This window comes from Carassius carassius, chromosome 25 (assembly GCF_963082965.1).
Source record: "Carassius carassius chromosome 25, fCarCar2.1, whole genome shotgun sequence".
Classification (NCBI taxonomy): domain Eukaryota; kingdom Metazoa; phylum Chordata; class Actinopteri; order Cypriniformes; family Cyprinidae; genus Carassius; species Carassius carassius.
This window is the reverse complement of record NC_081779.1, coordinates 14,276,704-14,304,604: the sequence shown is the minus strand read 5'-3', so window position 1 is coordinate 14,304,604 and position 27,901 is coordinate 14,276,704. Positions and strand designations below refer to the sequence as shown.

General features: G+C 36.5%; 4 protein-coding genes across 15 annotated transcripts in view; 3 read left to right on the top strand and 1 right to left on the bottom strand.

The window, feature by feature from the left end:
- LOC132104274 (neurabin-1-like) overlaps window positions 1-2,756 on the top strand; it is a 58,229-nt gene extending 55,473 nt beyond the window's left edge. For 4 of the 6 annotated variants that reach the window (XM_059509621.1, XM_059509622.1, XM_059509620.1 and 1 more), the window contains exons 16-19: window positions 1,051-1,170; window positions 1,389-1,412; window positions 1,638-1,820; window positions 2,415-2,756. In XM_059509621.1, the coding sequence (XP_059365604.1) occupies window positions 1,051-1,170; window positions 1,389-1,412; window positions 1,638-1,820; window positions 2,415-2,609 (522 nt within the window). In that variant the 3' untranslated portion in view covers window positions 2,610-2,756. Of the gene's footprint in view, window positions 1-79; window positions 739-1,050; window positions 1,171-1,388; window positions 1,413-1,637; window positions 1,821-2,414 lie in introns of those variants that run through there. The other 2 variants (XM_059509625.1, XM_059509626.1) reach the window with 2 other exon arrangements.
- A 3,289-nt stretch (window positions 2,757-6,045) lies between these two features.
- asb4 (ankyrin repeat and SOCS box containing 4) lies at window positions 6,046-9,598 on the top strand. Of its 3 annotated transcripts, none has more exons than XR_009423575.1 (5): window positions 6,046-6,428; window positions 7,355-7,654; window positions 7,782-8,332; window positions 8,486-8,602; window positions 9,314-9,328. XR_009423575.1 is itself a non-coding variant. In XM_059510271.1 (5 exons), exons 1-5 carry the CDS (start codon window positions 6,209-6,211, stop codon window positions 9,500-9,502), a joined length of 1,311 nt encoding a protein of 436 aa, XP_059366254.1. In that variant the 5' UTR covers window positions 6,046-6,208; the 3' UTR covers window positions 9,503-9,598. The 3 variants fall into 3 exon arrangements, 2 of the variants coding, with proteins under 2 accessions (XP_059366254.1, XP_059366253.1); XM_059510271.1 differs by having other exon boundaries at window positions 7,845-8,332; window positions 8,489-8,602; window positions 9,314-9,598; XM_059510270.1 differs by having other exon boundaries at window positions 8,489-8,602; window positions 9,314-9,598.
- Window positions 9,599-14,661: 5,063 nt separating this feature from the next.
- Window positions 14,662-23,711, bottom strand: LOC132104273 (pyruvate dehydrogenase (acetyl-transferring) kinase isozyme 2, mitochondrial-like). Of its 2 annotated transcripts, none has more exons than XM_059509617.1 (11): window positions 23,338-23,711; window positions 22,550-22,691; window positions 20,046-20,117; window positions 19,725-19,909; window positions 18,833-18,922; window positions 18,614-18,691; window positions 17,261-17,337; window positions 16,704-16,802; window positions 16,436-16,546; window positions 16,079-16,192; window positions 14,662-15,863 (listed from the first exon to the last, which is right to left on the bottom strand). In XM_059509617.1, the coding sequence occupies exons 1-11, from the start codon at window positions 23,453-23,455 to the stop codon at window positions 15,696-15,698; spliced, it is 1,254 nt and encodes a 417-aa protein (XP_059365600.1). In that variant the 5' UTR covers window positions 23,456-23,711; the 3' UTR covers window positions 14,662-15,695. The 2 variants fall into 2 exon arrangements, with proteins under 2 accessions (XP_059365600.1, XP_059365602.1); XM_059509619.1 differs by having other exon boundaries at window positions 23,382-23,711.
- Window positions 23,712-27,034: 3,323 nt separating this feature from the next.
- LOC132104271 (cytoplasmic dynein 1 intermediate chain 1-like) overlaps window positions 27,035-27,901 on the top strand; it is a 70,414-nt gene continuing 69,547 nt past the window's right edge. For 3 of the 4 annotated variants that reach the window (XM_059509616.1, XM_059509614.1, XM_059509613.1), the window contains exon 1: window positions 27,035-27,287. The gene's annotated coding sequence lies outside the window, so the exon portion shown is untranslated. The remainder of the gene's footprint in view (window positions 27,288-27,901) is intronic. The other variant, XM_059509615.1, reaches the window with a different exon arrangement.

Genomic DNA, 27,901 nt, shown 5'->3' with positions numbered 1-27,901 from the left:
AACAATAGTTTAAAATATAAATGCCTGCTGCCTGTTCATGACATAACCTCCCTCTGGTGTGTTGCATTTCCATGAACAGAAATCTTTTTCCTGGCCACGCTTCTTCTCCTATTCATATAACGTGGTACTGTATCACGTCTTGTTTGTCCAGATCCAAGGCTAATCAGATATTTCTCTAATTTTAGCTGTAGACAAACAGTAGTATCACATTACTGTTTTTGAGATTGTTGCTGAATTATTATAGTCAAGTTTCACAAATTGAAACAGACCATTTTGATCCTGAAATTGGGGAATTTCATTCAGCTGCATGCACTCTGACTCATACTCTTGAATGTTTTCATCTTCTTATAATACACAAACATCCTGGGATCAATGCAATCTTGTATTAAGTCTGAAGGACATCAGAAAACTATGGCCTGCTACCCATGCTGAGTCAAGGCATTAAATTAGCTTCAAAATAATCACATTTGTGCCAGAGTTAGAGTATTTTCAGATTCAATTCAGAATCTCTCTCACAGACTTTGAGGTGTTGGAGACAACCAAACTGGTAAACACGTCCATCTCTATTGTGAACATACGGGACTCTTCAGGAAATGTAGTAAACTTGTATTTGATTCTTGAATCTGTGATCTTATGTTCAGAACATGTGACTAGAAACACATTCAAATGCATCATGTTAGTTGATTACACATTATGTTAAAAAACCTTCCCTAAATGCGTTCATTTAAAAATGCTAATTAATTATCACAATCATCTTTTGAGTGACAGTATCAGTCCACACTCAAACCATTTTGTCGAGGTGTGCATGTCTCTTTTTGTCTTGTTAATCTTAAGATACTTAATTGGCTTAACTGTCAGTCAACAGTAATTACGCTAATAATTCTTTGTCATAGTCAATAAAACAATCAGAATCAAGGAATAAATAATTACCTCTCAAGTAATGGAGAAACAATTCAAGCCAATCAAAATGGTCCATGGGTAAATGTGTCAATCAGGTAATTCCCGTGTCTTACAGGTGTATTTCTGTCTCTGTCTCTGTCTCTCTTCCAGGGTCCTGGTGTCACTGATGACCTCAGCCTCAGCAGCACCAGCTCCACAGAGATCAGTGGCATCCTGACAGATGCCAAGATGTCTGGCCGATCACAGACACTAATGCTCTCCTCAGATGAGGTATGGTTTGTACTATACACTTGTTTAAAGATCCAAAATGTTAAATTTAGTCAAGATTTACTTAGCCTCATGTTGTTCAAAACCTGTATGACTTTCTCTAACTGAATTCTATCTAAAGCATCACTTGCATGCGAAATTGTTCTGCCTGGAAAGATTAGCAAAGGTTTTTTTTCTGATTCAGTGAGTGTTTTTCTTGTCCTTTATGCTGCATTTATTAGAGTGTGGATATGATTGAAGATGAGGTGAGACTTTGTTTTAATGTGTTTAAGTCCCAGAATGACTCTTCTTCCACTTAGTCTAGTTCTTCAATTTCTTGCATGTTCTTTGTCATCCAAAAATGTTGCATCCTCAAAATATATTAACTATGATTTCTGGAATTATCAGTCAGTGCTGATGACTATGGGACCTTGTCCAGCTAGTTCTGTACATTAAGTTTGCGTGTGTTTGTGTGTGTGTGTGTGTGTCAGATTCTAGACGATGGTCCTCCTCCGAAGCTGTACCAGTGGCAGAACCGCAGTGTGACTGAATGGACATGTCAACAGGTATCATGCTGGCTCATGGGTCTGAACCTGGAACAGTATGTCTCTCTTTTTACTGCCAAGAATGTGGATGGAGAGCAGCTAATGAACCTGGACAGCTCAGCCCTCAAGGTGAGGAACAGATTTGTTGGGATAATTTAGTCTGTTAATCCTCTATTACCTCTATTGTGTGTGGTGAAAACCAAGCAAATGAAGAATATAAGATGCAAAAATATACATTTTCAATGATCAACAAATGAATTTAACAACAACTTCATTATTGCATTAATAAAATAGCTAAATATTTCAAAATATATATGTTTTTATAACGCATTATTATAGTATCTTATTTAATATGCCATACACATTTTTGAGGTTTAAAATGATCTACATTTATGTCTTAAACATTTACATCAACTGAAGCTTTTATTAACTTAACTTATTTTATTTATTTTATTTTTATTTATTTATTTATTTGTTCAAAAAACTTGAGTCCATTTCAAGAAAATTAAATCAAACATTTTTTTTTATATTAAATGTGTGCAATAGATGCTTAGGTGTTGTTTTTATCCACGTTTTGTTTCTCCTGCCATATGCTAAAATTGCTAGAATGATTAACGTCCCATCTGCTTTCCCTCCAATGAGAGAGTTGTCTTTAGAGATTACCATACTTTCTTAGGATTTGTCTGAACATCCTGTAAGTGTGTCTGTTTGTGTTTTTGGCAGACTCTGGGTGTAGAGTCCTCTCAGGATCGGGCTCTGATAAAGAAAAAGCTGAAGGATCTGAAAGTATTGATGGAAAAAGCTAGGAGAAACAGAGAGAAAATTGAGAGACAGCGCAAGAAAGAACTGGAGCAGGTTCAGAAACCGGTCCGGAAAAACAGCAACTCCTCCGGACCAGGAGAGGGCGCAACTGAATGACACTACTCACCTCACTACTGTCTCACCATTATGAGTACAGACCAGTTCAGCATTTCACGGACTGAAAGTTCATTGAAAAAGGGGCTTATTGCTATTGAGCTGCCATTGGATGAATTGAAACCAAAATTTCCAGATACGGATTGTGTTATTTTTTAGTTTATGTCTGATTGATATCTATTTATTTGCATATGGAGAATATGTATATATTGAACCAGGGCATATCAGCTCGTAACTCATCCATGACAGTAAAAAGCACCTTTAGACGTCGAGACAATGTACATATGCAGAAAGCATATATATGAATATGTCTAACGTGCCATTTTCTATCAAAAGGAGGATCGTTTGTTAAGTGAACGAGGAAAGTTTTTAATATGATAGCTTTGACAAAGCACAGGTCATAGTGATGGACAGTGTTGCTGTTGAGTGTCTCTTCACCAAAAAGAGTTTGGGTGCTGCTCAAAAGAAGCACTACATTCTGATTCACTGTCAGACACAAACCCTACTGTGAGAAGAAAGCCATTCCAACTGATGAGATATCATGGACCCTCTGTGTGGATATTTCACTGTATACTTTGAACCTCCTGTTTGGATCTCCTTCATCGACCTGCCACTATTCAAGATGAATACAAACGAAGTGTATGCTCTTCTCCAAGCTTAAATCCTCCTAATGATATTTGGGGGGAAAATGGTGGCAGTAGGATACTTAACGATTTCAGAAGTCCGCTATCTTAAAACAACAGCTGCTTCTATTTCACAGCTACCTGCTGTAGCCCTCTCCATCGCTCTGAGCTAGATTCTCAGTTAGACCCAAGTGCTGCCTTTGAAGTGCTGTTTAGATTTTTGTTTTATTTTATGGTTTGTGGTTACAGTCCATATCACAGCGGCTGAGTGAATGCACCTCTGTTTTACCGGCATCCAAATGTTGTAGAGCAGATGACAAATGTGGGAAAAATAGACTTATCTACTGTATGTACAGTACACTACCATTCAAAAGTTTGGGGTCAGTAGGATTTTTGAAAGAAACTAATGCTTTTATTCAGCAGGGATGCATTGAATTTAACAAAAGTGACAGTATAGACATTACAAAATGTTACAAATTATTTTTTTATTTCAAATGAATGCTGTTCTTTGGAACTTCGAAGACTGGAGTAATGATGCTGAAAATTCAGCATTGCCTTCACAGGAATAAATTACATTTTAAAATATATTTAAATAGAAAAGAGTTGTTTTAAACTGTAATATTTCACAGTAGTATTGTTTTTACAAAATTTTTGGTCAAATAAATGGAGACTTAAAACTGACCCCAACTCTTAAACAGTAGTGTATGTTATTTCATCAAGCTAGATTTTATTCAGTTTGATCCCATTGTTTTTAATCAGTAATTTGTCACATTCATGAAGAGAGCACCGTAATGTAGTAAATAAGTAGTCTTTTATAATGTCATTCACTGCATAGACTAACCAGTATTGCCTCTTTCAATTTATCCTGGGTTGTATTTTTTAATTTATGCATCACATTTCCCATATGTATCAATTGTAAGTATTCAAAACACAGTAACCTACATACATCATTTTGCATTTCAGAATGCTCTTTGACGAGTCATAATAACCCTGTTCAACCAACATTATTTTCCCAAATCTCAATTTTATCTGTCCATATCACATTTTTCTCAATTCTGCATTCGTGATAAAACGTATCGTTCATGTTTACATTTGAATTACTGATTATTTCCATAACAACACAAAGGCAGCTTCAGTGGAACTTGAGCACTGTACAGAGGACATTAGGCAGTGCCTCATGACCCTGTGGATTTATTCAAATGTGACTCCATGGAAGATTATACTCATTGTTAATTACTGAATTATTTATCTCTAATAATTTTAAGTCTGTCATAGTCTGTTTATTTCCCAATCAAAGAAATATTTGTAAATCAGTTCACATTATTTATTTATGAAGCAGAAAATTATAACCAAATTGTACTCATTGAAAGAATTAGGAGATTGTATGTTTGTTAATTAACCCACAATGCTCTTGTGAACATATCTTTATTATTGTAATCATGAAAAAGACGTTTGTCTTAACATTATGAAATCCTTTCTAACCCTCTGCTATGAATCAACTGAAAAAAAATAACCTGCTGTAGATCCAAATCTAACCTGCCTACCGATATACTGACTTTTATATGTTAAAGTTAAGCAATAGCTTTTAATCCTGGCATTTTATATCGATTCCATGAGGAGACCGCAGATTGGGTCTGTCTGTTTGAATGTGTCTGCGTGCAGGGATAATCACGTATGGATCTGAGGACAGAAATGTGCTTCTCTTTCATGGGTTATTTGTTGTTTTCACTATACCGTATGGCAGAGTTAGTCAGGGTATATAGAGGAACTGCACGCAACGCCTGAGAAAAGAGCATTAACCTGTGTATTTTTGTTCGTCATACCCGCATGAGGGACCTCAGTGTGCCATACCCATTCTTTCCAAAACTACTCAATTCTATCCTTTATTTTTGTTCATGAAAAATTTAAAGCCTTGTGAAAGTTTCTCATGTTGGACTGTAAATACACTTCAAATGACATATTTGATCAGACAAATACAATGAAAGATCATTCCAAACCTGTCTTGAGTTGTTCATGTGCAAACCGTTCAGTGCATGCTTTGAACGGTTCAGTAAATGTAACCATTTTACGTTTTGGTGAATTGGAATTTGTATATGAAAACAATTAATTTACAGAATGGTAAAATTCTTAGCAAATAAAAAAATAAAAAAGATCCACCCTAAACCTAACCTTCATTGGGAAGTAAACTGATCATATAAAAAAATATATAAGGCAAATTGCACTTAAAAAATACAAATTTTTGTTTGAAATAACTGTCTTAAATTCAGATTTTACTTGTGATGGCCAAGCCCCATTTTCTGCAGTCCATTTCCTTCCCGTCTGGAAATAGCCTTGTTACACCATCCAGAAGAAATGCTTCTGATGTTTTGATTTAGTACTTTAGAAACTTTTGTTAGAATATTTGAAAATGGTAGTGCTGCTTAATGACCTGCGGAAACAATACTGAATGCTTTATTACAGCTTTATTGGTGTGTGCATTTTGAAAAATTCAACTTTATGACTTATATTTCACCTATTTGTTATGTAATGTCTTTTCATCTGTCACAAGTATTACTTTTTTATTTTTATTCGCAGGATGGCCTCCAAAAAGGCTTTTAAGTTCAATACTGAGGTGTGACCTTGCTGCACTTTCGGACAATTTGCCATTGGTAGGTTTCGCCCAAAATAGGCTAAATATAAAACAATAATATGGCGTCTTTAGATTAAGTCTTGAAAATATTTCTTAAATGCAGTCACTGTTTCAGTGTAGTAATAGTATTTTGGTGGATACTGTAGTTGTTGTTTTTTTAAGGCTTGTTTGGTCCAGTAGGCTTTGACCTCTTCGCCTCAGTCTATTAATAGTTCGACTGATGTGACTGACTCGACACCGCTTGTGTGTCACACACGCTCCTGGCCACTGGAATTCACAAATCTTTCTGGATTTACTTAAAACATACTGAACGAGTGTTTCTTGCGGATAAGTCGGTGTATGTGTGAGATATGAACAGGCCTCGAGCAGTACTCGGTTTAGCGGAGGAAGATAACCAGACTCTGTCGCGGCGGGAAGTAGCTGACAGCCTTCTAAAGGCACGCTTTCTACAAGCGCTCACGCGTAACGATGCGGTGGAGGTTGCAAAAATCCTTCGCACCACCAGCATTGAAATAGACACCGTGTTAGACGTGGAGGACCGCGATATGATCCTTGCCTCGTATAAGCAAGGTAATTCATGTTGACAACACAACATTCGCTTATTTACCGGAGAAATCAATCAGTAAACTGTGTGACTGCAGTTAGTTATCCAACCACAAGGTGGAGCTAGACTGCAAGTAACTGAGAATTAAAGTCGTCTATGAAATCACTCTCAGTTAAGCACTCTGCAGTAACAAGAGTACTTGATATTATTGTCCTGCAGTGTGATATACACTACGATTCCGATAAAACTATTTAAATAGCATTTGTTCAGTTGCATAGTTATTATACTAGTAATTGATATGACCTCAAGTGAATCGAGAGACTTTTCGTAGTGTAAATTCACACGACCCCTGAAATAAAAATAATTTTATGCTTGTAACTCGCATTCCTGTACTTCTCTAATCAGATGCTCTCTAGAATGAGAATGCCACCTGCAACCAATCAGCAAACTGGTTTTTTAAAGATTATTTCCTGCTCCAAATGTCCTATTTAAATAAGAAACATGTTAAGACAGATAACACTAAGGTATGGTTTTAAGGGAGCTGCTAAAAAGATAAATACATGTGGAGTTGGGACCATGTTATTTTAGTGTTCTTTTTTTTATTATATACTATTTCATAATACTGTAAAATAGCTTTTATTTTTATATTTTCAGTTTCAATTTTAATTTGACATTTACGTTTTAGTAATTTTGTTGTTATTTTGTTCATTTTTATTAGTCTTTTTAATGTTTTTTTTTTTTGTATAACTTGAATTTTAGAACTTCAGCTTACGCTTGTTTTTCCATGATCTAATATTTATATTTTATAATATTCCAGCTTTATTTCAATTACCAAAAATAATTTTTAACCGTTTGAATTAACAGCAACAACACTACGACCAGTTACACCTAAAATATAAACTTCTCCATGCATGTGTATATCCATTTAAGCCTTAATGCTATTTTCCACCAGGTTACTGGCTGCCAAGTTATAAGTTGGAGACATCTTGGGCGATGGGTCTGCACGTGTGTATGATGTACAACGCACTGGAGAGCGCCATAGTCCTTCTGCAGAATGGGGCAGCGGTCAACAGGAAACCTAACGGGAAAACCCCTCTACATGTGGCCTGTGCGGTGTCTAACGCTGACTGTGTGGGACTTCTGCTGGATTGGGGTGCACGGATCAACAGTATGTCCCTGAGTGGACATACTCCTTTACACTTCTGCATCACACAAGAGTCTTTGGACTGTGCCAAACAACTTGTTCTCAAAGGTCTGTACATTTCAATCTAAAATCACCAAAGTTCTTTCCAAACTGACTCAGCCTCATGTCATTCCAAACCTGTATGACTTTCTTTCTTATGTGCGTTAAAAACAATACTGTATTTGTCCATATAAAGTCAATGGGGTTCAAAACAACACTATTGGACAAAAATCACAAAAGACTTCTAATCTTACTGCAGGAGCGAATATCAACATGCCCAGTGAGGAGAACCAGGACACCCCTCTGCACACTGCGGCCCGCTACGGTATCCCAGAGCTGGTGGCTTTCTACATTGCCCATGGAGCAGATATCAATGCAGTCAACAGCTGCATGGAAACGCCTCTGATCACTGCTGCATTCTGGGCCATGGACATTCGTGAGCGGACCTACAGCTCGGACCACCAGCTTGTCTGCCGGATCCTGTTGGACCACAATGCTAACGTACATTTATATGAGGAAGACAAGAAGACAGTGCTGCACAAAGCTTGCTGGAACTGTGATCATGTGCTAATCCAGATGTTCCTGGAGGCCGGTGCCAAGACTAATGCTATGGATATGAATGGATGCGCAGCTATACAGTATCTGCTGAAGGTGACGCAGATCAGGCCGTGGGCCATTCCTGAACGCTGCTATCAGCTGCTTCTGAACTACGGAGCAGCACGAGTGTATCCACCACAGTTTCACAAGGTACAACACTCGCCCAGCCAAACCGCTTTAGTTTTCCTTGTTTATTAGAGTAAAGATGTCAGTGGGAATTTTATAGTCGACTAGAAGGTGTTTACACTTAAGATGGGTCTCAAAATATTAATGTTGTTCTTTTTGGTTTGTCTTTCTGTTAAGTAGGTGTTGCAGGCATGTCATGAATACCCCAGGGCTGTGGAGGTTATGGTCAATTCTTATGAACATATCAAGTACACAAAGAAATGGAGAGATGCTATTCCTGAAGCTGTGTATGAGGTCAGAAATAAACTTTTTTATTCACTGCAAATACAGTACAATAACGTAAAATACATCATTTTGTTCTGCTTAAAAGTTTTTACAAATGTTTCTTGGGTACCAAATCGGCATATTAGAATGGTTTCTGAAGGACCATGTGACACTGAAGACTGGAGCAATGATGCTGAGAAATCAGCTTTGCCATCACAGAAATAATATTTAAATAGAAAACAATTTTTTTAATTGTGATAATAATTCACAATATTACTACTGTTACTATATTTCTGATCAAATAAATGCAGCCTTGGTGGGCATAAGAGACTTCTTTCAAAAACATAAAAAAAATATTACAGACCCAGAACTTGTGAACATTACTGTTTTTCCAAAAAAACAAACAAAAACAATGTAGTATGCTGTGTAAAGAAAACAGTATTTTGTGGTATATGACAAAAACACTGTTATTTGGTCATTGTCCACAATGTCCCAGTTAGACTTAGTCAAATAATCAAATAATAAAAAAGAGGGAAATTAATTATTTAATAGTACAGAAAATGCCACTAGATATTTTTTTACCTGACAACAAGACAGATATTGTGCTTTAGATATTCATGTAATTTTCATGCATTTTAAACAAAACATTTTGACCTGAATGTGGCCCACAATCATGTATTAGTGATCTGATATCTATTCATGAAGTTGTTTTTTCAGCCTTGTTTCTTTTTCTTCATTTAGAGGTACAAGGATTTCTATGATTCTTTGTTTGCCGTCTGCACCAACAATCCACGCTCTCTACAGCATCTGGCCAGATGTATAATACGTGCTGCACTGTCGAATTGCTGTGAACTGGGTGTCCAGCAACTACTTCTTCCTTCATCATTGAAGAAATACTTACTTCTGGAGCCTGTAGGAATCATATACTGACACTCTTCTGCATTATAAACTTCAAATTCAGATTTTGTTACAGTGTAAACAATGCTCCAAAACTTGCTTGCTTTTTCTTTTCTTATGTTTTTAAAATATTTTTTTCCTTTTTTGATCCTTTACCAGGGAACAATAATAATGTTGATGTATTTAATATTAATATGTATTATTACAAATATATACTATTCAATATATAAACAATGAATAATTTTATATTAATGCTAATATTAATGCTAATGCTAATATTCTAAATATTAAATTTAATTTAATTTAATTAAAAATTAAATTAAATTAAATTTAAAATTTAAAATTTAATTTCAAATTTCAAATTAAATTTCAAATTAAATTTAAAATTTAAAAATAAAATTTATGCACAAGGGTTAGCGCAATGCTCTACCAATTGAGCTACAGGAACACTAAATATTAACATATTAATATTAATATTACACTAACCCTAAATATTACTATTACTTAAATATTAAACATTCAAATCACTTTAAGGAATTTTAGAATCCAAGATACAAATAAAGGTAATATGGTTGAGCTGGATGAATGTTTGGAATTCTGTGGAGTACAGTTTTAAATTCTGTCTTCCCAAGAGCCACAAGACCTAATAGAGATTATTATACTTTAACTGAAATGTACACATTACCACTTGATTCACTTTGAACAAAACGAATGAAAACTTTGTTTTTCTTTAAATTTATGTTTGTCCTTCCAGCCTTTGAGATACAGTATCTCTCTTTGAAAGTCACTGGTCTTAGCACTTGGTAAACTATTTTTTGATGAGTGGAAGTGGTCTTTTCATTCTGGTCAGCATGTTTGCAATCTCCTTTAATGATGAGTTCTGTGATTACTGGGTCATATGTGAGTTTAGGATAGTATTTTCTCTCTGTACCCCACACAATGTCACCTGGAAGCAATGATTCTTCCTCCAGAAGACAGTCTGTTTCCACTTATTCTCTACAGAAGAGATAAAACAGCCACCAACAAATCAACCTCTGACCCCGTCATTGTACAGACCAACTTTTATTTGCATTGTATGAGATTAAATTATATATTATATTTTAAGCACATTAAAAGTTATAATCTTATAATCAAGTCCACAATGTAAAGCAACAAGCACTGTATATTCCTGTGGAAATTAGGAACTAGCAGCAGTTGTGTGGTTTTAAAAACGAACCGAGTACATTGTCTGAATAACTGACAAGTCAAGCGGTGTGGTTAAGGTTCTTAAAATAGCACTATTTTCCAAGAAGGGTGGGGCCACCAGTCCCAGCCACTATATCAAGTGCTGTTAGGAGAGACTGGAGAGACGTGCAAAAGAAAAGATGGATCATTTTGTTCAGGGCTTATGGCTACAGGCCAGAAATAAACACAGGATCTGTGCCAAGATTCTGTCCTTAAGTAAGACTGTAGCTCTCCTGCTAGATATCCCACAACAAAGACTACAACAGACTATACTGTAAAACACCAGCTCAGAATATTTAAACACTAACAAGTTCAAAATGGTTTACACGACCATTTAAAAGCTTGGGAAAGCAAAAATAGACATTTGATGGGTAATGTTTCATTTCAACTTTAAATTTTTGTGTTATATAATAGTCACAAGTTCCCATTTAAAAGTTTGGGGTCAGTTAATTTTTTTTATTATATTTATCATAAAATTATACATTAAATTGCTCAAAATGTATTTATAATGTTACAATGTTTAATGTTTTTTGAATGGCGTTCTTTTGAACTTCTACCCACCATGGGGTTCAGGACTGTTGAGTTTGCTGGCCAGTCAAGCACACCGACAACATGGCCATTTAACCAACTTTTGGCAGAGTGGGCAGGTGTCAAATCCTGTTGGAAAATTAAATCAGCATCTTCAAAAAGCCGGTCAGCAGAAGGAAGCATGAAGTGCTCCAAAATTTCTTGGTAAACGGTGACTTTGACTTTGGTTTTCAAAAAACACAATGGACCAACTCCAGCAGATGACATTGTACCCCAAATCATCACAAACTGTGGAAACTTAACACTGGACTTCAAGCAACTTGAGCTATGAGCTTCTCCACCCTTCCTCCAAACTCTAGGATCTTGGTTTCCAAATGAAATAAAAAACTTGCTCTCATCTGAAGAGAGGATGTTGGACCACTGGGCAACAGACCATTACTTCTCCTTAGCCCAGGTAAGACGCCTCTGATGTTGTCTGTGGTTCAGGAGTGGCTTAACAAGAGGAATACGACAACTGTACCCAAATTCCTTGGCACGTCTGTGTGTGGTGGCTCTTGATGCCTTGACCCCAGCCTCAGTCCATTCCTTGTGAAGTTCACTCAAATTCTTGAATCGATTTTGCTTAACAATCCTCATAAGGCTGCGATTCTCTCGGTTGGTTGTGCATCTTTTTCTTCCACACTTTTTTCTTCCACTCAACTTTCTGTTATCATGCTTGGATACAGCACTCTGTGAACAGCCAGCTTCTTTGGCAATGAATGTTTGTGTCTTACCCTCCTTGTGAATGGTGTCAATGATTGTCTTCCAGACAACTGTCAGATCAGCAGTCTTCCCCATTATTGTGTAGCCTAGTGAACCAAACTGAGAGACCATTTTGAAGGCTTAGGAAACTAATTTGCTGAAATTGGTGGGTGAAACGAATTAAACCTTCATAATCATCTGGAAGAAGGAGGCAGGAACCGGCGGACAATCAAATGATATTTTAATGATCAAAATAAACACAAAACAGCGCGTCAGCCCCTTACGGACGACTGACGCGCACAAATAAAAATCTAAACACAAACTAAAACCCAGGCCTGGTCCTCTCTCATCCTTCACTGTCGTCGCTCCTGTTTTATATCCTTCCATCTCCTCCGTGGGACTCGAGACCGTTGGGTCGAGCAGGTGTCGCTCATTTCCAATTACTCCACCGGTCTCGCTCTGTTCCCATGTCTCTCGGCCCCGCCCCACTCGTCACAGTGGGTTTTTGTTAAATGTGAGCCAAAATCATCAAAATTAAAAAAACCAAAGATTTAAATTACTTCAGTCTGTGTGCATTGAATTCAATACACAAGTTTCACAATTTGAGTTTACTGAAATAAATTAACTTTTCCACAACATTCTGATTTATTGAGATGCACCTGTACTAGAAAGTTGTAATTGTAATATCTCACTACTGTCCTTTTACACAAACAAATCAAAGTCCGTTTAAAGGGGTATTCTATAGTCTTTGGATTATTGCAGATTTGGTGAACATAAGAAACTTAAAATAATAATAATAAAATAATAGTAATACTAAAATAAAAAATACCACCAAACCCAATACTTTTAAATGGTAGTGTAGTAAAAAAAAAAATGCGGTGTATGACAAAACATTCCTTAAAAGAATTAGTTAATCCAAAAATGAAAATTCTGTCATTATTTTCTAAACTAAAGGAATTTCAAATCACATGAGCCAATATTTTATTCACAATAGAACATAGATAACGTAGCAAATGTTTAAACAGAGAAATTTTACACTTTTATCCACTTAATTAGCTCATTTAAAATTTAATGCCTGCTACAGGTCTCAAAAAAGTTGGCACGGGGGCAACAAATGGCTAAAAAAGCAAGCAGTTTTGAAAAGATTCAGCTGGGAGAACATCTAGTGATTAATTAAGTTAATTGATATCAGGTCTGTAACATGATTAGCTATAAAAGCTTTGTCTTAGAGAAGCAGAGTCTCTCAGAAGTAAAGATGGGCAGAGGCTCTCCAATCTGTGAAAGACTGCGTAAAAAAATTGTGGAAAACTTTAAAAACAATGTTCCTCAACGTCAAATTGCAAAGGCTTTGCAAATCTCATCATCTACAGTGCATAACATCATCAAAAGATTCAGAGAAACTGGAGAAATCTCTGTGCGTAAGGGACAAGGCCGGAGACCTTTATTGGATGCCCATGGTCTTCGGGCTCTCAGACGACACTGCATCACTCATCGGCATGATTGTGTCAATGACATTACTAAATGGGCCCAGGAATACTTTCAGAAACCACTGTCGGTAAACACAATCCGCCGTGCCATCAGCAGATGCCAACTAAAGCTCTATCATGCAAAAAGGAAGCCATATGTGAACATGGTCCAGAAGCGCCGTCGTGTCCTGTGGGCCAAGGCTCATTTAAAATGGACTATTTCAAAGTGGAATAGTGTTTTATGGTCAGACGAGTCCAAATTTGACATTCTTGTTGGAAATCACGGACGCCGTGTCCTCCGGGCTAAAGAGGAGGGAGACCTTCCAGCATGTTATCAGCGTTCAGTTCAAAAGCCAGCATCTCTGATGGTATGGGGGTGCATAAGTGCATACGGTATGGGCAGCTTGCATGTTTTGGAAGGCTCTGTGAATGCTGAAAGGTATATAAAGGTTTTAGAGCAACATATGCTTCCTCCCAAACAACGTCTATTTCAGGGAAGGCCTTGTTTATTTCAGCAGGACAATGCAAAACCACATACTGCAGCTATAACAACAGCATGGCATCGTCGTAGAAGAGTCCGGGTGCTAACCTGGCCTGCCTGCAGTCCAGATCTTTCACCTATAGAGAACATTTGGCGCATCATTAAACGAAAAATACGTCAAAGACGACCACAAACTCTTCAGCAGCTGGAAATCTATATAAGGCAAGAATGGGACCAAATTCCAACAGCAAAACTCCAGCAACTCATAGCCTCAATGCCCAGACGTCTTCAAACTGTTTTGAAAAGAAAAGGAGATGCTACACCATGGTAAACATGCCCCGTCCCAACTATTTTGAGACCTGTAGCAGAAATCAAAATTGAAATGAGCTCATTTTGTGCATAAAATTGTAAACTTTCTCAGTTTAAACATTTGCTATGTTATCTATGTTCTATTGTGAATAAAATATTGGCTCATGTGATTTGAAAGTCTTTTAGTTTTCATTTTATTAAAATTTAAAAAACGTCCCAACTTTTCCGGAATTCGGGTTGTACATGTAACAGAGCAAACTGCTCGCAGCTGAAACCCACCCAGAGTTTGATGAGTGTCACTTGTAACTGAGCAGCTGCTGCCACTTGAGTTCCCTTAAAACTCATACAGGTCCTTCACATTGCTTTCAAAAAGCCAACTTTACAAATATTACAGTCAAATTAAAACAAAACAATAAAATAAGACAAAACTAGAAAGGCAAATCTGCACAATCCTGAGATAATATATTTAAAATGAGCCATTTATATTTCAGTCTCTTCAGTGTTTTCATGCTTAGAAAAAAGAAGAGCAAATAGAGCTACATATCATGTTTGTTCATACAGAACACCTGACATGTTCACCCAGAAGCTGATGTCACAAAGATCATACATTTTTGTGGTCATAAAAAGCTTCACACATAACAAAAAGCAACACTGTCAAATCTATCTAACCAGTTTTAAATAAATTAACCTGGGCCCAAACTTACTTTGTCGGTTTCTTCTGACACAACTCACTCTATTATTATTACAGTACATATTAGATTGTGTCAAATTAAATTCATGTTGTTTAATGTCAGTGAAGTTACTTGGATTTCATCATGACAACAACTCTTGCATGTATACATTGAAATGATTTGGCCTCATTGATAGCATTACATTTTTACACTCAAAACTAAACGGAGTGTTAAACAACAGGTCCAACTGTGGAACATTTAACGATCACAATCAAGAAACACACTACTATGGTCATTCTAACGTTTGCATTGTGAATGCATTTTAACCAAGGAAACATATAAAGCCTTGGTTACTTTCAGATGCATACATGTTCTCTCAAATATTTGCTAGAGATACATGCTATAACTTACATAAAGCTGGTAACTTGGCCCCACTGACTAAAACACAAGTTTACATACTCAAAACACACTTAAAAATCAGTTCAAATCTGTGGTAATGTGTAGGAATCGTCACATGCTCAAATGACCAGTCAGATTCAATGCATTTGACTGAAGTCTCTAACATCACAGAAGAGTCTTGTGAAACTCTAAACGAAAAAGTTAGCACCACAAATGAAGTGCATGGTGTATTATAAGCAACGTGAGATGTGGAAGACAAAAATGCCCTTGTTATTCAGACTGTAACATTCATGAAGTCAATTATCAACCCTTTGATAACGCCATACTTCTGAAAAACCTCAACAGTCACATACATGGTTACCCAAATGAACTCCACTATAGTTCACAGCCCTGTTCAGTCCTTGTGTTTATCTTAAGAGCTTCTCCTTCCTCTCAACACCGTACTCGTACTTTCCCAGTTTTTTGGGCTCGCTGCTTGGTATGCACCAGTCATCTGCTTCTGTGCTCGTCTGATAATGCCTTAAGGCTGACTTGTTAAAGACAGGAAGTCTTTCTATTGACTCAGTGGATAAGGCCTGTGAAAAAAAGGGGAAAAGACAAAAGAGGGAGAGTAAATTAAATAGTTGTAACATATTTTAAAAAACTGTGTCACATTTCAGCTTATTCTGAATTCTAAATGCGTGTTGATATTTAGTTATTTGGCAAATTTTTTTGCAGGTGAAATCCAGTCATTTCAATAAGAGCCAATGTGATTGGGAATATCACAAAAGATTTCGACAAAAGAGTGTACCTTTAGGTATATGACTGCCGATGTGCCGTATCCCTCCATAGAGTAGAGCTGCAGATCTCCCTGGAAGTACTTGGCATAGAGGCGGGAAATAGGAAGACCATATCCAAAACCAGCCTGCCAAGAAAGAAAGCCATGGTACATTTGTGAGAGAAAGAGAAATCATTACAAACGGCATTACAATGCTAATCTGGTTTAAACAACAAACTGCACTTTTGGTAATTTTGCTAATTTATAATCCTGTAAAATCATGGTTTACTTCAAAACATGACTGGGGATCAAAGATTTACCATGTGGTATCACTGCACAACAAAGACAATCTGCATACCATATGTTTAATTAAAGAGCCTAGGTTCTTACCAGGGGAGCATTACGGCTGTTTTCAGTCACAGGACTCGGTGCAGTTGAATACATGTAGCTGAAAAGCCTTTCGATTTTCCTCAAAGGAACCCCACCTCCTCTGTCAGACATCTAACACAACACAAGAGTCATTACAAACATGTTTTGGCTCTCACTCCACTAGCCAGTGTTGCAAGTTAAAACAGAGAGAAAATATTCAACTTCTGCTGACCCGTTACATCTGTGCGTCTGAGAAAGCATGAGCGTTGTGGTGTTAAAGAAAGCTCACCTTGACGGTCAGATCTTCTCTTCCTAGAGAAACTCTCACTTTGATTGGTGGGAGATGTAGGCTGGTCTCATGGGTTTCCACAGTTGCTCTCATTGCATTCTGTTATAGAGAAGAAAAAAAACACATAAAATGCTTGATGGTCAAGTCATTCCAAATCCATTTAACTTTCTTACTTCTGTGGAATGCAAAAGGAGACGTTTAGTTTAATAAACAAAGACAAAAAAGCACTATTAAATGGTCCATACAACTTTTACTATATTTTTACTATATTCCAAGTCTTCTGAATCCATACAATAGCTTTGGTTTTAGTCATTATTAACTGAAAATTTAGCTCTTGAATCTCATTTACACTTGCACATACAGTATCTTGTTTAGTTACCAACTGCGATTTACCAACCTTCTGTAAAAACTAATTTTTTGTTTTGCAGATGAAAATAAGTCATACAGGTTTGGAACAATATTAGGGTGAAGTAATGATGATGCATTTGCCTCTTTTACTTTGTTTATGCGAGACTATCATTGCATGGGCTATAGCTACTATAAAGTGATTCAAGTACCTTGAAGAGTTCAAAGAGCATGTGGTACAGATGAGAAGGCACATAAACTATATGTATAAGATCACTGGGTCCTTCAGCTGCAAAAACAACAGACATATCGATTCAGTAACAGTTGAGTTACCCGAAAAACAAGGCCATAACATGCTAGCCCAAATGAATTTGTTATTTAAGAATGCAAAGAAGAAATCAACACTGTCACGTTGCCCAAACTAGTCAGCTATGAAGCACATGATAGAGGTTATACTGGCTAATTTGTTACTATGTGTTGTTAAAAAGGTGATTAGCCACAATGGTGGTCATTCAAGCTTGTAGGTTCTCTTTGCTTGACACAATAGTACACTGCTATTTACATGTCTAAGAGATAAAACGAGAGATCATGGCAACATTTTGCCATTATGCAACTGAGTATACAGTGCTGCTCCTATCAACCATTTCTGTATAGACAAACAGTGATAAGATTATAAAGCGCTATTTCTGTCTACAAGGATAAGTGATTAAAGAACATAGTAAATGTGGTTGCATGATAGTTCAAATCTCTTATAAAAACAAATTCAAATGCATAACGCTATAATTACTATCAGTCCACTCCACATCATGCATCTTACTGTACATATACTGTAAATGTACATGACAGTTACACTACCCTTCAAAAGTTTTGTTGTCTGTAAGAGTTTATGTTTTGAAAGAAGCCGCTCATGCTCACCGAGGCTGAATTATTTGATCAAAAAATACGGTGAAAACCGTAATATTGTGAAATATTATAACCATTTAAAATAGCAGTTTTCTATATACAAATATTTTAAAATTTAATTTATTTAGTTTTTAGTGACATGAACCTTAAGCAATCATTAAAATATGCTGTTTGCTGCTCAGGAAACATTTCAGAGCACCAAAGCTGCAGTTATTGTTTGAATTTGAAGACACAATTTGGGAAAGATGTGACTTTGTTTCTTATCAAAAGTAACAATATAACTGACAGTTTCCAATGAAATTCCACTTGTGCAGTGGTTAAAACAATGCTGTATTTGTATGGTACACATGTGTACCCAACCAAAAGACCCATACCGAAAATGTTCGATATGAATATGTGTATCGTTATACCCCTATAAGATATAGAAACTACAAGCATAATTAGACACTAGTCCAGGCATGTTTAATTGCATGCAGGACAAGAATGTGGCATTTCACTGCATACCCACTACAGACTAACATGAATCAATAAGACTGTAAATAAGTGTAAATAAGACTGTAGAAAGCTCCACTGCAGAGTTCAGGTTTTCTGCCAGCTCATGACTCACCATGCAAAGGACACACTGAAAGACTGAAAGTTTGAGAGAGAAAATTCTCGCTCACAGTTCACTTGTTTGATTTCCACTTCGGGAGACGTCAAGTAGTACTGATCACACAGCATCTTGGCACTCTCACAGGCATCTAGAGAGAGAAAAAGTGAGACACAGCTTGAGTCGGCCCATGTAGGGCCTGCAATGTCCATTTCACCCACAGTTTATTGGCTTTCTTTCACAGAGTAATTAATAGTGTTAGACAGGCAAAAAAATAAACATGGTTAATTACCTTTTACAACCTCCACAACATCACAGTTTGGGTCGATACTGCCAATGTGTTTGGGGTGGGCTGGATTGGTGCTGCCATCAAAGATTAACGCTAAAATGAACACATTTTATTTGTAAGGATGCATGATATATGGGTTCTACATTTGTTATTTGCGTATTTTAGCGATCCTTAACTGTATTCGATAAAATTTTAAAAGCAACATTTTTCTTAAAATAACGAACATTTGTATTAAGCAAGGACACATTAAACTTATAAAAAGTGATAGTTAAATACATTTACAATGTTACAAATGACTTCAATTAAACAATAAATAAAATACAAAGAATCCTTAAAAAATATCAGTTTCCACAAAAATGTTTAGTAGCACAAATGTTTCCAACAATGGATAATAGTACTGTTTCTTGAGCCCCAAATCAGCATATTACAATGATTTCTGAAGAATCATGTGACTGAAAACTTATACTGAATAAAAGTTATACTATATATATATATGGTAATTGACTACCAGTAGTGTATATACGTCAATAGAATATATTTGACTATGTTTTTACTATATTTCCTCTATTTTTACATTTCATTTGGCATCATCTAAGGCTCATTTAAAGTTATATAAAATGCTGACAATTTAATAACACTGTTAAATGACTTCTTAGTAAATTTAAACACAAGTATCCATATCCAATGCCTAGATTCCCTTAAAGCAATTAAAATGATTAGTGTTTCAATTTGACTTAGACAAACTAGTACAGATTTTTTAAATATATTTTCTATTTATCAGTTATGAAGCTATGGTACATTACAATATCAGCAAATTGCTAATCTATTGTTTCAGCTAAGACCAAAATATGTCTCCTACTTTGCCAGAACTTTAGTTCATGCCCTGAACACTTACTGTGCTGATTCATCAGCATGCGTGTGGAGATTCGGCTCATGTAGAAGCGGTCCAAAAAATACTGGACGTTCTGATTGGTCACGGGATCCACGCCAAAGGCCTCCTTGTACTCCAGCACTCCCTGTGCCATGGTGGGCACCACACTGTTGTGCCTGTTCCTGACATTGATCAGCGTTTCTGTGAATCTGAGAGACATGCTAACCAGTTAAACACACTATTAGAGGTCACTTAGAGCAGGCTACAGCCAAGTTAAACTAAATGTGTAACATTCATGAAGAAGGACTTCTGATTTCCCAGAATGCTCCTGAATACTGTACTTACTTAGTTAGGATGTTTTTATCATCAGGGTCTTTCTCCAAAAAGTCAACAAGCTCCATCAGACTCTGTGCATACCTGTTTTTGAGAGTAAACAAACAGTCAGGGTTTATTTTTAGACTGGCTTTTATATAACTCATAAATGCGTAACATTAATGTGTTAACTTTATATTCCATTTCAGTTTTCAACTAAATTAAAACTTTCATTTCGGTTTCAGCGTTTGGCTTAAAAAAAAAAGAATAATAATTTAGGTGCATCACTATTTCCAAATGAGACAATACTGAATTCAATCGAATGAGATCAGCATCAAATTGCATTGAAAACCTGTGAATCAAATTGAATTGTGAGATCTGCACCAATACCCTAGCTCTATTTGAAACACAGCCATAATGCACCGCACACATTATGTAATACCGTGTATTGTTTCCTTTGAACAACAAAGCCAATTATATTTATATATGTATTATATATGTTTGTCTGCATGGCTAAATGTATCGGACAGGTATTCTTATCACTGCTTTCCCAAAGCTGAATGGTGATTAAAAAGCTTTGCATGGATAATTTGTGTAAGTTGGCATGGGAGACGTGTTGCATGGAGAACAACAGTCGTACATGTGACACGATGAACACACTGTACTAGCTACAATTCATCTGAATGACAGTTCTGTGTCAGTGTGCCACATTGCCAAAGAGGACTTGTCTACACTGAGACCTCTAGGAAGGTTGCAGCGCACACTTGTTTGTGTACAGTGTCTTATGCTATCTGACACAGCACAGAACATTTTGATGAACACATTTGAAAGTTTTGTTTAGTTCATGTTTTGATCACAGCATGATTCTAGAGTTTTGAGGACAAGGACCCTGAAACAAACAGACTATCACATACTGTGTGAATATTAAAACTCAAGCTATAAAAATATTTTCCCTGTATCATACAGGGAAGACCAAGGGCAACTGTAGCATTTTATACACTGTCCTTCATAACTCACAAACTATAACAAATCTACCTTACATTTATTGGACTAATATAGTGTAATAGACAGAAATACACGATAAAAGTTAACATAACAAAGAATATGTACAGTACATTTATAAATAAATACATAAAAATGTTTTGTTGAACATTCATACTTATTCTCAGGCAGTAGTACTTCACTGATTGTCATAATGTTTGCTTGTTTGTGCTTGAATAAATGTGCGTGTTACAGTCCCAGTGTCAGGTATAGTTTTCATAAAACCTCTCAATCCAGCACAGTCAGCGGAAAATGTTCAGTTTCATTACGCCCACAATTACATCATTTTCAATGCCTTCCAGTTGACTCGTTGAGCACAAAGTCTCAGCTACACTTCAATAAGCTAAACTTGAACTACGACAAAGTTCAATAACTACAACAGCTCATTTTGAACTTATAAATCATTCTTTCCTTCAAATTATGTCCTTTCAGAAGTCTATTCTCAAACCGAAAAGCCTTCCATGAAAAACAAGCTATTTAAATCGCCTGCACGTTCATTCACCCCGCTTGAAAACCAGTACTCTGTCAACAATTTAAATAGATGATATTCAAAATTTACCCATTTAGTCTTGTTTTAAACCTTTTGCTTTCAATAGAGAAGACAGCCGAGAGTGACAGGAAAGGGATCAGGGCGAGACAAAGGTCAAGCTCTGACCCACATCCTCATGAGAACAACAACTCTTACATGTTGCAAACATGTACCACCTGCTAATATTAAAATAACATTTACCTACCTACACACACTTACTTTTTAGATTCCAATAAACTTATCTAGTAGTTTTAACAAAATAGCTAAGAAAGATTGTTACTTGTCTGGTCTGGGGGCTGTGGATTTCTTAAATGACTCCTTCAAAAGGCCAGCTGTCTGTCCAGCATCTTTGTTTTCATGAAGCAGCAGCACTAATGAACTTGGACCTCAAGTCCAAATTTCAGAAAACTACCGACTGTTACAGTATATATCCATATGCATTTTAGCCTAATGATGAACAGAAATGTTATCTTGAGGTTGTTTCAATGTGCAGAATCTAGACATAACTTACAATTCAATCTGGAACTGATAGATTTTTCACCATCATGAAAAAAAGACCACAACAGACAAACAAAAAATCAAGTCCTTTTAGCCAATTGATCTGCAGAAGTAAACAAATATAACTCTGGTACTTTTTAAACACAATCTGTTGTTTTGATATTCCATGTAAAGCCACCGCAAACCTATTCAACCTCATCAAAATGTCATTACGTTTTAGCAAGATGAAAAAACTGGCATCATCATTGCTCAAACTACAGTTTATTTTCTTGATTAAAGGGGCTTTTATTTGCTCTCAAACTTAGAAGGTCTTTATCTAAAAGACTTCATGGTCACCTTTCGTTTGAAGTCATGTGCTGAAACTATATGTCATATATGTCATATGAATTGTAAAAGGTTAACAGAGAGTCTATAGTAGGCTGAAATTCACCACAGTCTTCTTGAACAGCATGTCAGCTGTGGATCTCACCAGCTCTGAAGCAGCTTCAGTGAAGGAGTGCTGAGCAGTTTGTCCGGGAGGAAATCGATCTCCTTCATGATGTTGGCTAACCGGACAGGAAGCTCTTGCCTTAAAAACATGAAGGAGGTCTTTTCACAGGCATTGGCAGATCCTATGAGCAAAACGGGACTACATTAGTAAGAATTTTACTCTTGATATGTACTGTATACCTGAAAATCACTATACTCTACAGTTAAGACCAATATTTTGGTTAAATCCCTAACTAGACATCAGTTTGAACATATGTGTAGACGCCTAAACGACTGCTTAGTTTAGAAGTTAGCTTTGTAATATAAGATGTCCTGTAAAATTACACTTCATCTCAGACATTTGTGTATTTTAAATATTACACTTTCTTTTATTGTTTTTAAACTACTGGTCTATTTAGTACTGATGTTTTAGCAGCAAAATATCAGGTTTTTATATATATATATGTATATATATCAACCTAGAGAGCTGCCTATATAGACAGCATGTTGTGTTACTGCTGCATACAGATAAACTCTGCAGATATGATGCAGACAATACTGTACAAGTAGGTCAAGCTGTTCTTACGAAAATGGTTATACATGGTGTAGTACTATTAATGCTGTGGTATTTTGATAAGGTACATGACATATTCCCAATGACAAATAAATAAATACCATGTTATAAAGTGTCTTTGTACTTTTTATAAGTGAGCTCACTAGGTTTTCAGACACAAGCACAATGAATGGGATGGCTCCATCAGATCCATTTCAAGCAGTTAAACAACTCACCAAAGTCAATGAACTGCTTCATTGACAGCGGGGTCGGAGAGTACTTTGAAAACCTGTCCACTTGTTTAGGTATGTTCAGCTTCGAGCTGTTCTTCAGCATGATCTGGGCGAACTTCATGTTGATCTTCAAGTTAAATCCACAGATCTTGAAATGTTCTCAGCGAGTTTTTAACCTGGTCTCATCCGATGCAGGTCACAAAGTTTGACATTCACAGACTGTTACTTCATCACATAAATGAAGATCACCACGGCTGTGATCGGATCGGAGCCCGTCTCAATCGCTCTAATTCGGTTTATATTGTCATTGCACCAAAATAGAATAACTGACCAGCACAAGGTACAAAACGGTACAAACATAACACGAAGGAGGGAGGGCAGAGGGGAGACTGTTACTCCAGTATGCACAGATAAAGTATTACAGATATTAACCCACACATCAAGGCGTTTCTTTCTATTCTTATCGGCAGGTAAAACGCAATCATTGAGATATATAGTTGATATAAAGAGACTGGTTATCTGATTTCGTCATATTCTGTTTCTTGTGCAGCCGACAGAAAAGCGCTTCACGATCTACGTGCTGTACATCTACAGCGCCCTGCCGTTGACGCACGCGCACAGCTCATGCAGAGCAAAGGTCTTAGTCGGACTGACACAGTTTTTATTTGTATTTTTCATCTTCAGTGGTGTATTGTACAGCGTGTTAAAATAACCTCAATTACATCATGTAATGCGACAATGTACAATATATCGAGAATTTTTATTTTATTTAAATGCAAATTTGGTGATTCAATGCAAAATTTCAGGGTTATCAGTACTAAAGGGAAAATATTAAAGAAACATAAAAAAAATCATGTGTAGCTACTACAATCTTTTCAAAAATAAAATTTTGGCTGTTATATTATTGTATACTTACAATACAATAATATAATCTAAAGGACATGATATGAAGATATGAGAAATCTGTTTGCTGTTTTTCATTCCTATTAATCTATGACCTTATTTGATTTTATTTATTTATTTATTTTAGTGGTGGGCATAGATTAATTTTTTTAATCTAGATTAATCTCACTGTGATCTTGAAATTAATCTAGATTAATCTAGATTAAAATGGCTCATTCGAATTTATGCTGAAGGTTGTTTGAAATTGTTTAATTTGTATGTTCGTTTATTTTTATTTATTTGTGCTATTTACACAATGTTTAAGTTTTTTTCAAGTTTGTAGGTGTCAAGGTACAGAAACCAAATAATTAAATATAAAATAGCAATGGATAGTCTTCAATGTAAAAATGAAATATACAATCAAACCTACATTTATTCAGACACCTTTAACATTTCTCACATTATTACAGTTTTGCTATATATATATCAAAAATTATATCTGGTGTCTGAATAATTTTTGGTTTGACTGTTAAAAATACAAAGTAATTCAGTCAAGAGCATACATACAGTCGGCATCTAGTCATAGCTGGGGCGTGGCGAGGGCGGAGTCGTCGTGGGGGAAAACACCACCAAATGACAAAAATCACAAAAATGCACATATTGAGCACTCATTCCCAGAGACACGTAGAACAATTGTAGTCTCTTTTAACTTTAATATTCATATACACTAGTCAATATCGATATTTGATTCATTTTACAGCCCTAATGTAGATGTATTCATGCAAAAATAGCCAAATTCCATGACGTTCTGCTTTATACAGCAAGTTCTATTTTTGACTGGATTCCGCTATTCAATCGTTTCGCAAACACAGACGGGGTGAATTTATGAATGAAAGTGTAAAATTTCTGACACAAAACTAAGTTGTTACGTGTCCACACGCTTTTTTAAGTGGGTTTATGTTTGACACTAGGCTAACGTTACATAGTTTTGCTTCAGGTAGAATGATAAGGCGAATTATATATGCATGCCACTTTCTGAAACAACCTTACACAGTTTTGATAGCGTTAATAATGAACACGATGTTAATATAGCCTGCCTGTGATGAAATGCCGACTGCACACATACACATGCTTAGTCTTGGGATTCCACAACTTATTGCTTGTAGCCATTTTGTCATCCTTTCCGGTTCTGTATGTTTATTAGGAAGGATGTAGAACTTCAATTCATAATTTGTTAATTGGAGGTACAGAAAACAACACAGCAATTCTTTGGCGTGATTGTCCCGTGTATTTCAATTGGCGCCAAGGCAATGTTTTCCCCCACGGGCTAAATTCACATCACGTGACGGAGCGTTCCCGGGGGCGTTCCCAGACCAACCGTCTGTATCTATAGAGTGATTTTCATTTTCATTTTCTTGGATTAACATTACAGTAGCTAAATTAGGCGCGGTCACTTTAAGAGACGATGAACGCATCCAATATAATACACATCCCATTTTTTTCCTCAACTGTTTACTTTCACTTTAAGAAATAACTGACAGTTTTTTCGAGCATAATTTCCAAGGTGGATATTTTGAATGTATTTGTCGGCACAAGAGCAAAAATAAGCGAATTCGATGTTCAAGTGTTTTGAGACGCCTTTCTCTGCGTGAGCCCAGAACACCGCGAGTACTGAATTGGGCTCTTTCACATCTTTTAGTTTGTTCAAACTGCGATTTGTATTTGTTCGTTCAGGTGCAGGAGGGACTTCGAGGAGAACTTCGCAGAAGAGAGCTCGGTTCAGTGTCGCTGTCCGTGATACACGGCTCTCGATCTCTCTTGTGCGCACCGAACACAGCGCGCGAGTAACCAGCTAACGTTACTCTGTTCAGCTTTTCCACGTCTTGTGTTTGGATGCTTTAATGTTTAAATCGACAAGCGGTAACACACGTGAAAAAGATAAGCTTTCGTGACGATGCGCAGCAGTGGCCCGTCAACTGTCCTGAGCATCTTTTTAGGCTGGCCTCAGCCAGTCGGTTATATAAAATATCAAGGTGAAAGTCATCATAGCTTGCTTAGTATAGACCCAGCTCCCAACCCAATTTTGAGAATAATTTTTTTTATTTCCCGATAAGAGTCTCACGTTAACGCAGCACGTTAATGCCAATAACGGCCCACCACTGATTTATTTATTTATTTATTTTTGAAGTGACCATTTACATTCTAGGCACATTTCGAGTGGCCAGGTTGAGAGACCTGAAGCCCATCTTAAACCAGCAAACAATCTTTTTTTATTTTTATTTTATTTTTTTACTTTTTTTTAGCCTTGCTCATTTGAAATATGGCTCCATCTAGTGGTGTATAACGATTGAAATGAAATGACATTCTTCTTCTTCTTCTTCTTCTTATTATTATTTATTTTTTATTTTTTCCAAGTTATAACCATTAGTGCAATTTTCGTTTACTGCTGAAGAAGAAGAAGAAGAAGAAGAAGAAAAACCGCTTAACCCAGCCTTAACTGGTAGGCTGATTTTAGATGGTTTAAGGTGGAAGTAGCTGGTTTTAGCTCATCTTCCGGCCTGCCCAGCTAAAACCAACCATACAGTTGTTTTTCCGCAGGGATGTTAGGCTGGTTTAAGATGTTTTTTTTCCAGCAAGGATATTGAAGTTACGATCCAAATGTAGAGATTCTTATTGGATTTTGGTTAATTTGTTATCTTGTTAATGGTTATATCACCTAATGTTTACATCTGCACCTCAGGCACATCAGAATGCAGAATATCCGCTAGGTGGCACTGTTGCAGTGGATTAATTTATTTCTACATCTAACATCATTTCGAAAAGGGAGAGGTGGGATCTGGGATCTTTTAGTTATCTCGAGGTAGCAAGGCGGTCTGTGAGCATCTTGCCACCTCTGAAAAAATGTAGGCCAACTAGCCTTAAATTTTGCCAACAGCTTCTTTCTAAACGATCACATCGTATAATCTCAAACATTTTTTAAATCAAAGGGCCGTATTAAAGCGGACGGCAGATTGTGTTCATCAGCAGTGATACAGCATATTTACAGTGGACAGCATCCACACTGGGAACAGGTAGGAGGTCTCTCACACACCGACTGCATGTTTCTCATGCTCACATAAACGTGGGGTTTCATACGTGCATTTTGTTGAAACGGCGCGCTGTGTTTTCATCCTTTATGTTCGATGACTTCATAATCGCATATGGTTCATGACGTCACCGTGCTTCTCCTGGTACCCACTGTTAGCAATAGCAACGCTGACATCATTTGTACATCCAAATGTATCATTGTCGGCCACCTGTGTAATATAACTGGATTTCCAATAATTGTATATTCTATATGATTCTCTGTAATCGAATTTGAGTCTGTTGTGACAACAAATCCAGCATTATGATAGTCCACCTAATGTAGCATCCTCACAGGACCTTATATATCTCTGGACAATATGAACCGGTCCACATCATACATTTGACGTTTGCATGTTAATTTGCAAGCAAAATGCATTTTTTTATTTGATTGATTTGAATTGCATTTGCATTTTGTTTTGTGCCATGCATCATGCTTTAATAAAGCTTTCCTCCTCAGTCTGATATTGTTGTATTGTTAGTACCACTCCATTTCATCACATTTATTGGTAATGTTTATTATTTGATAAAACCTAGGATTTACACTTTTAAGAAGTATTAA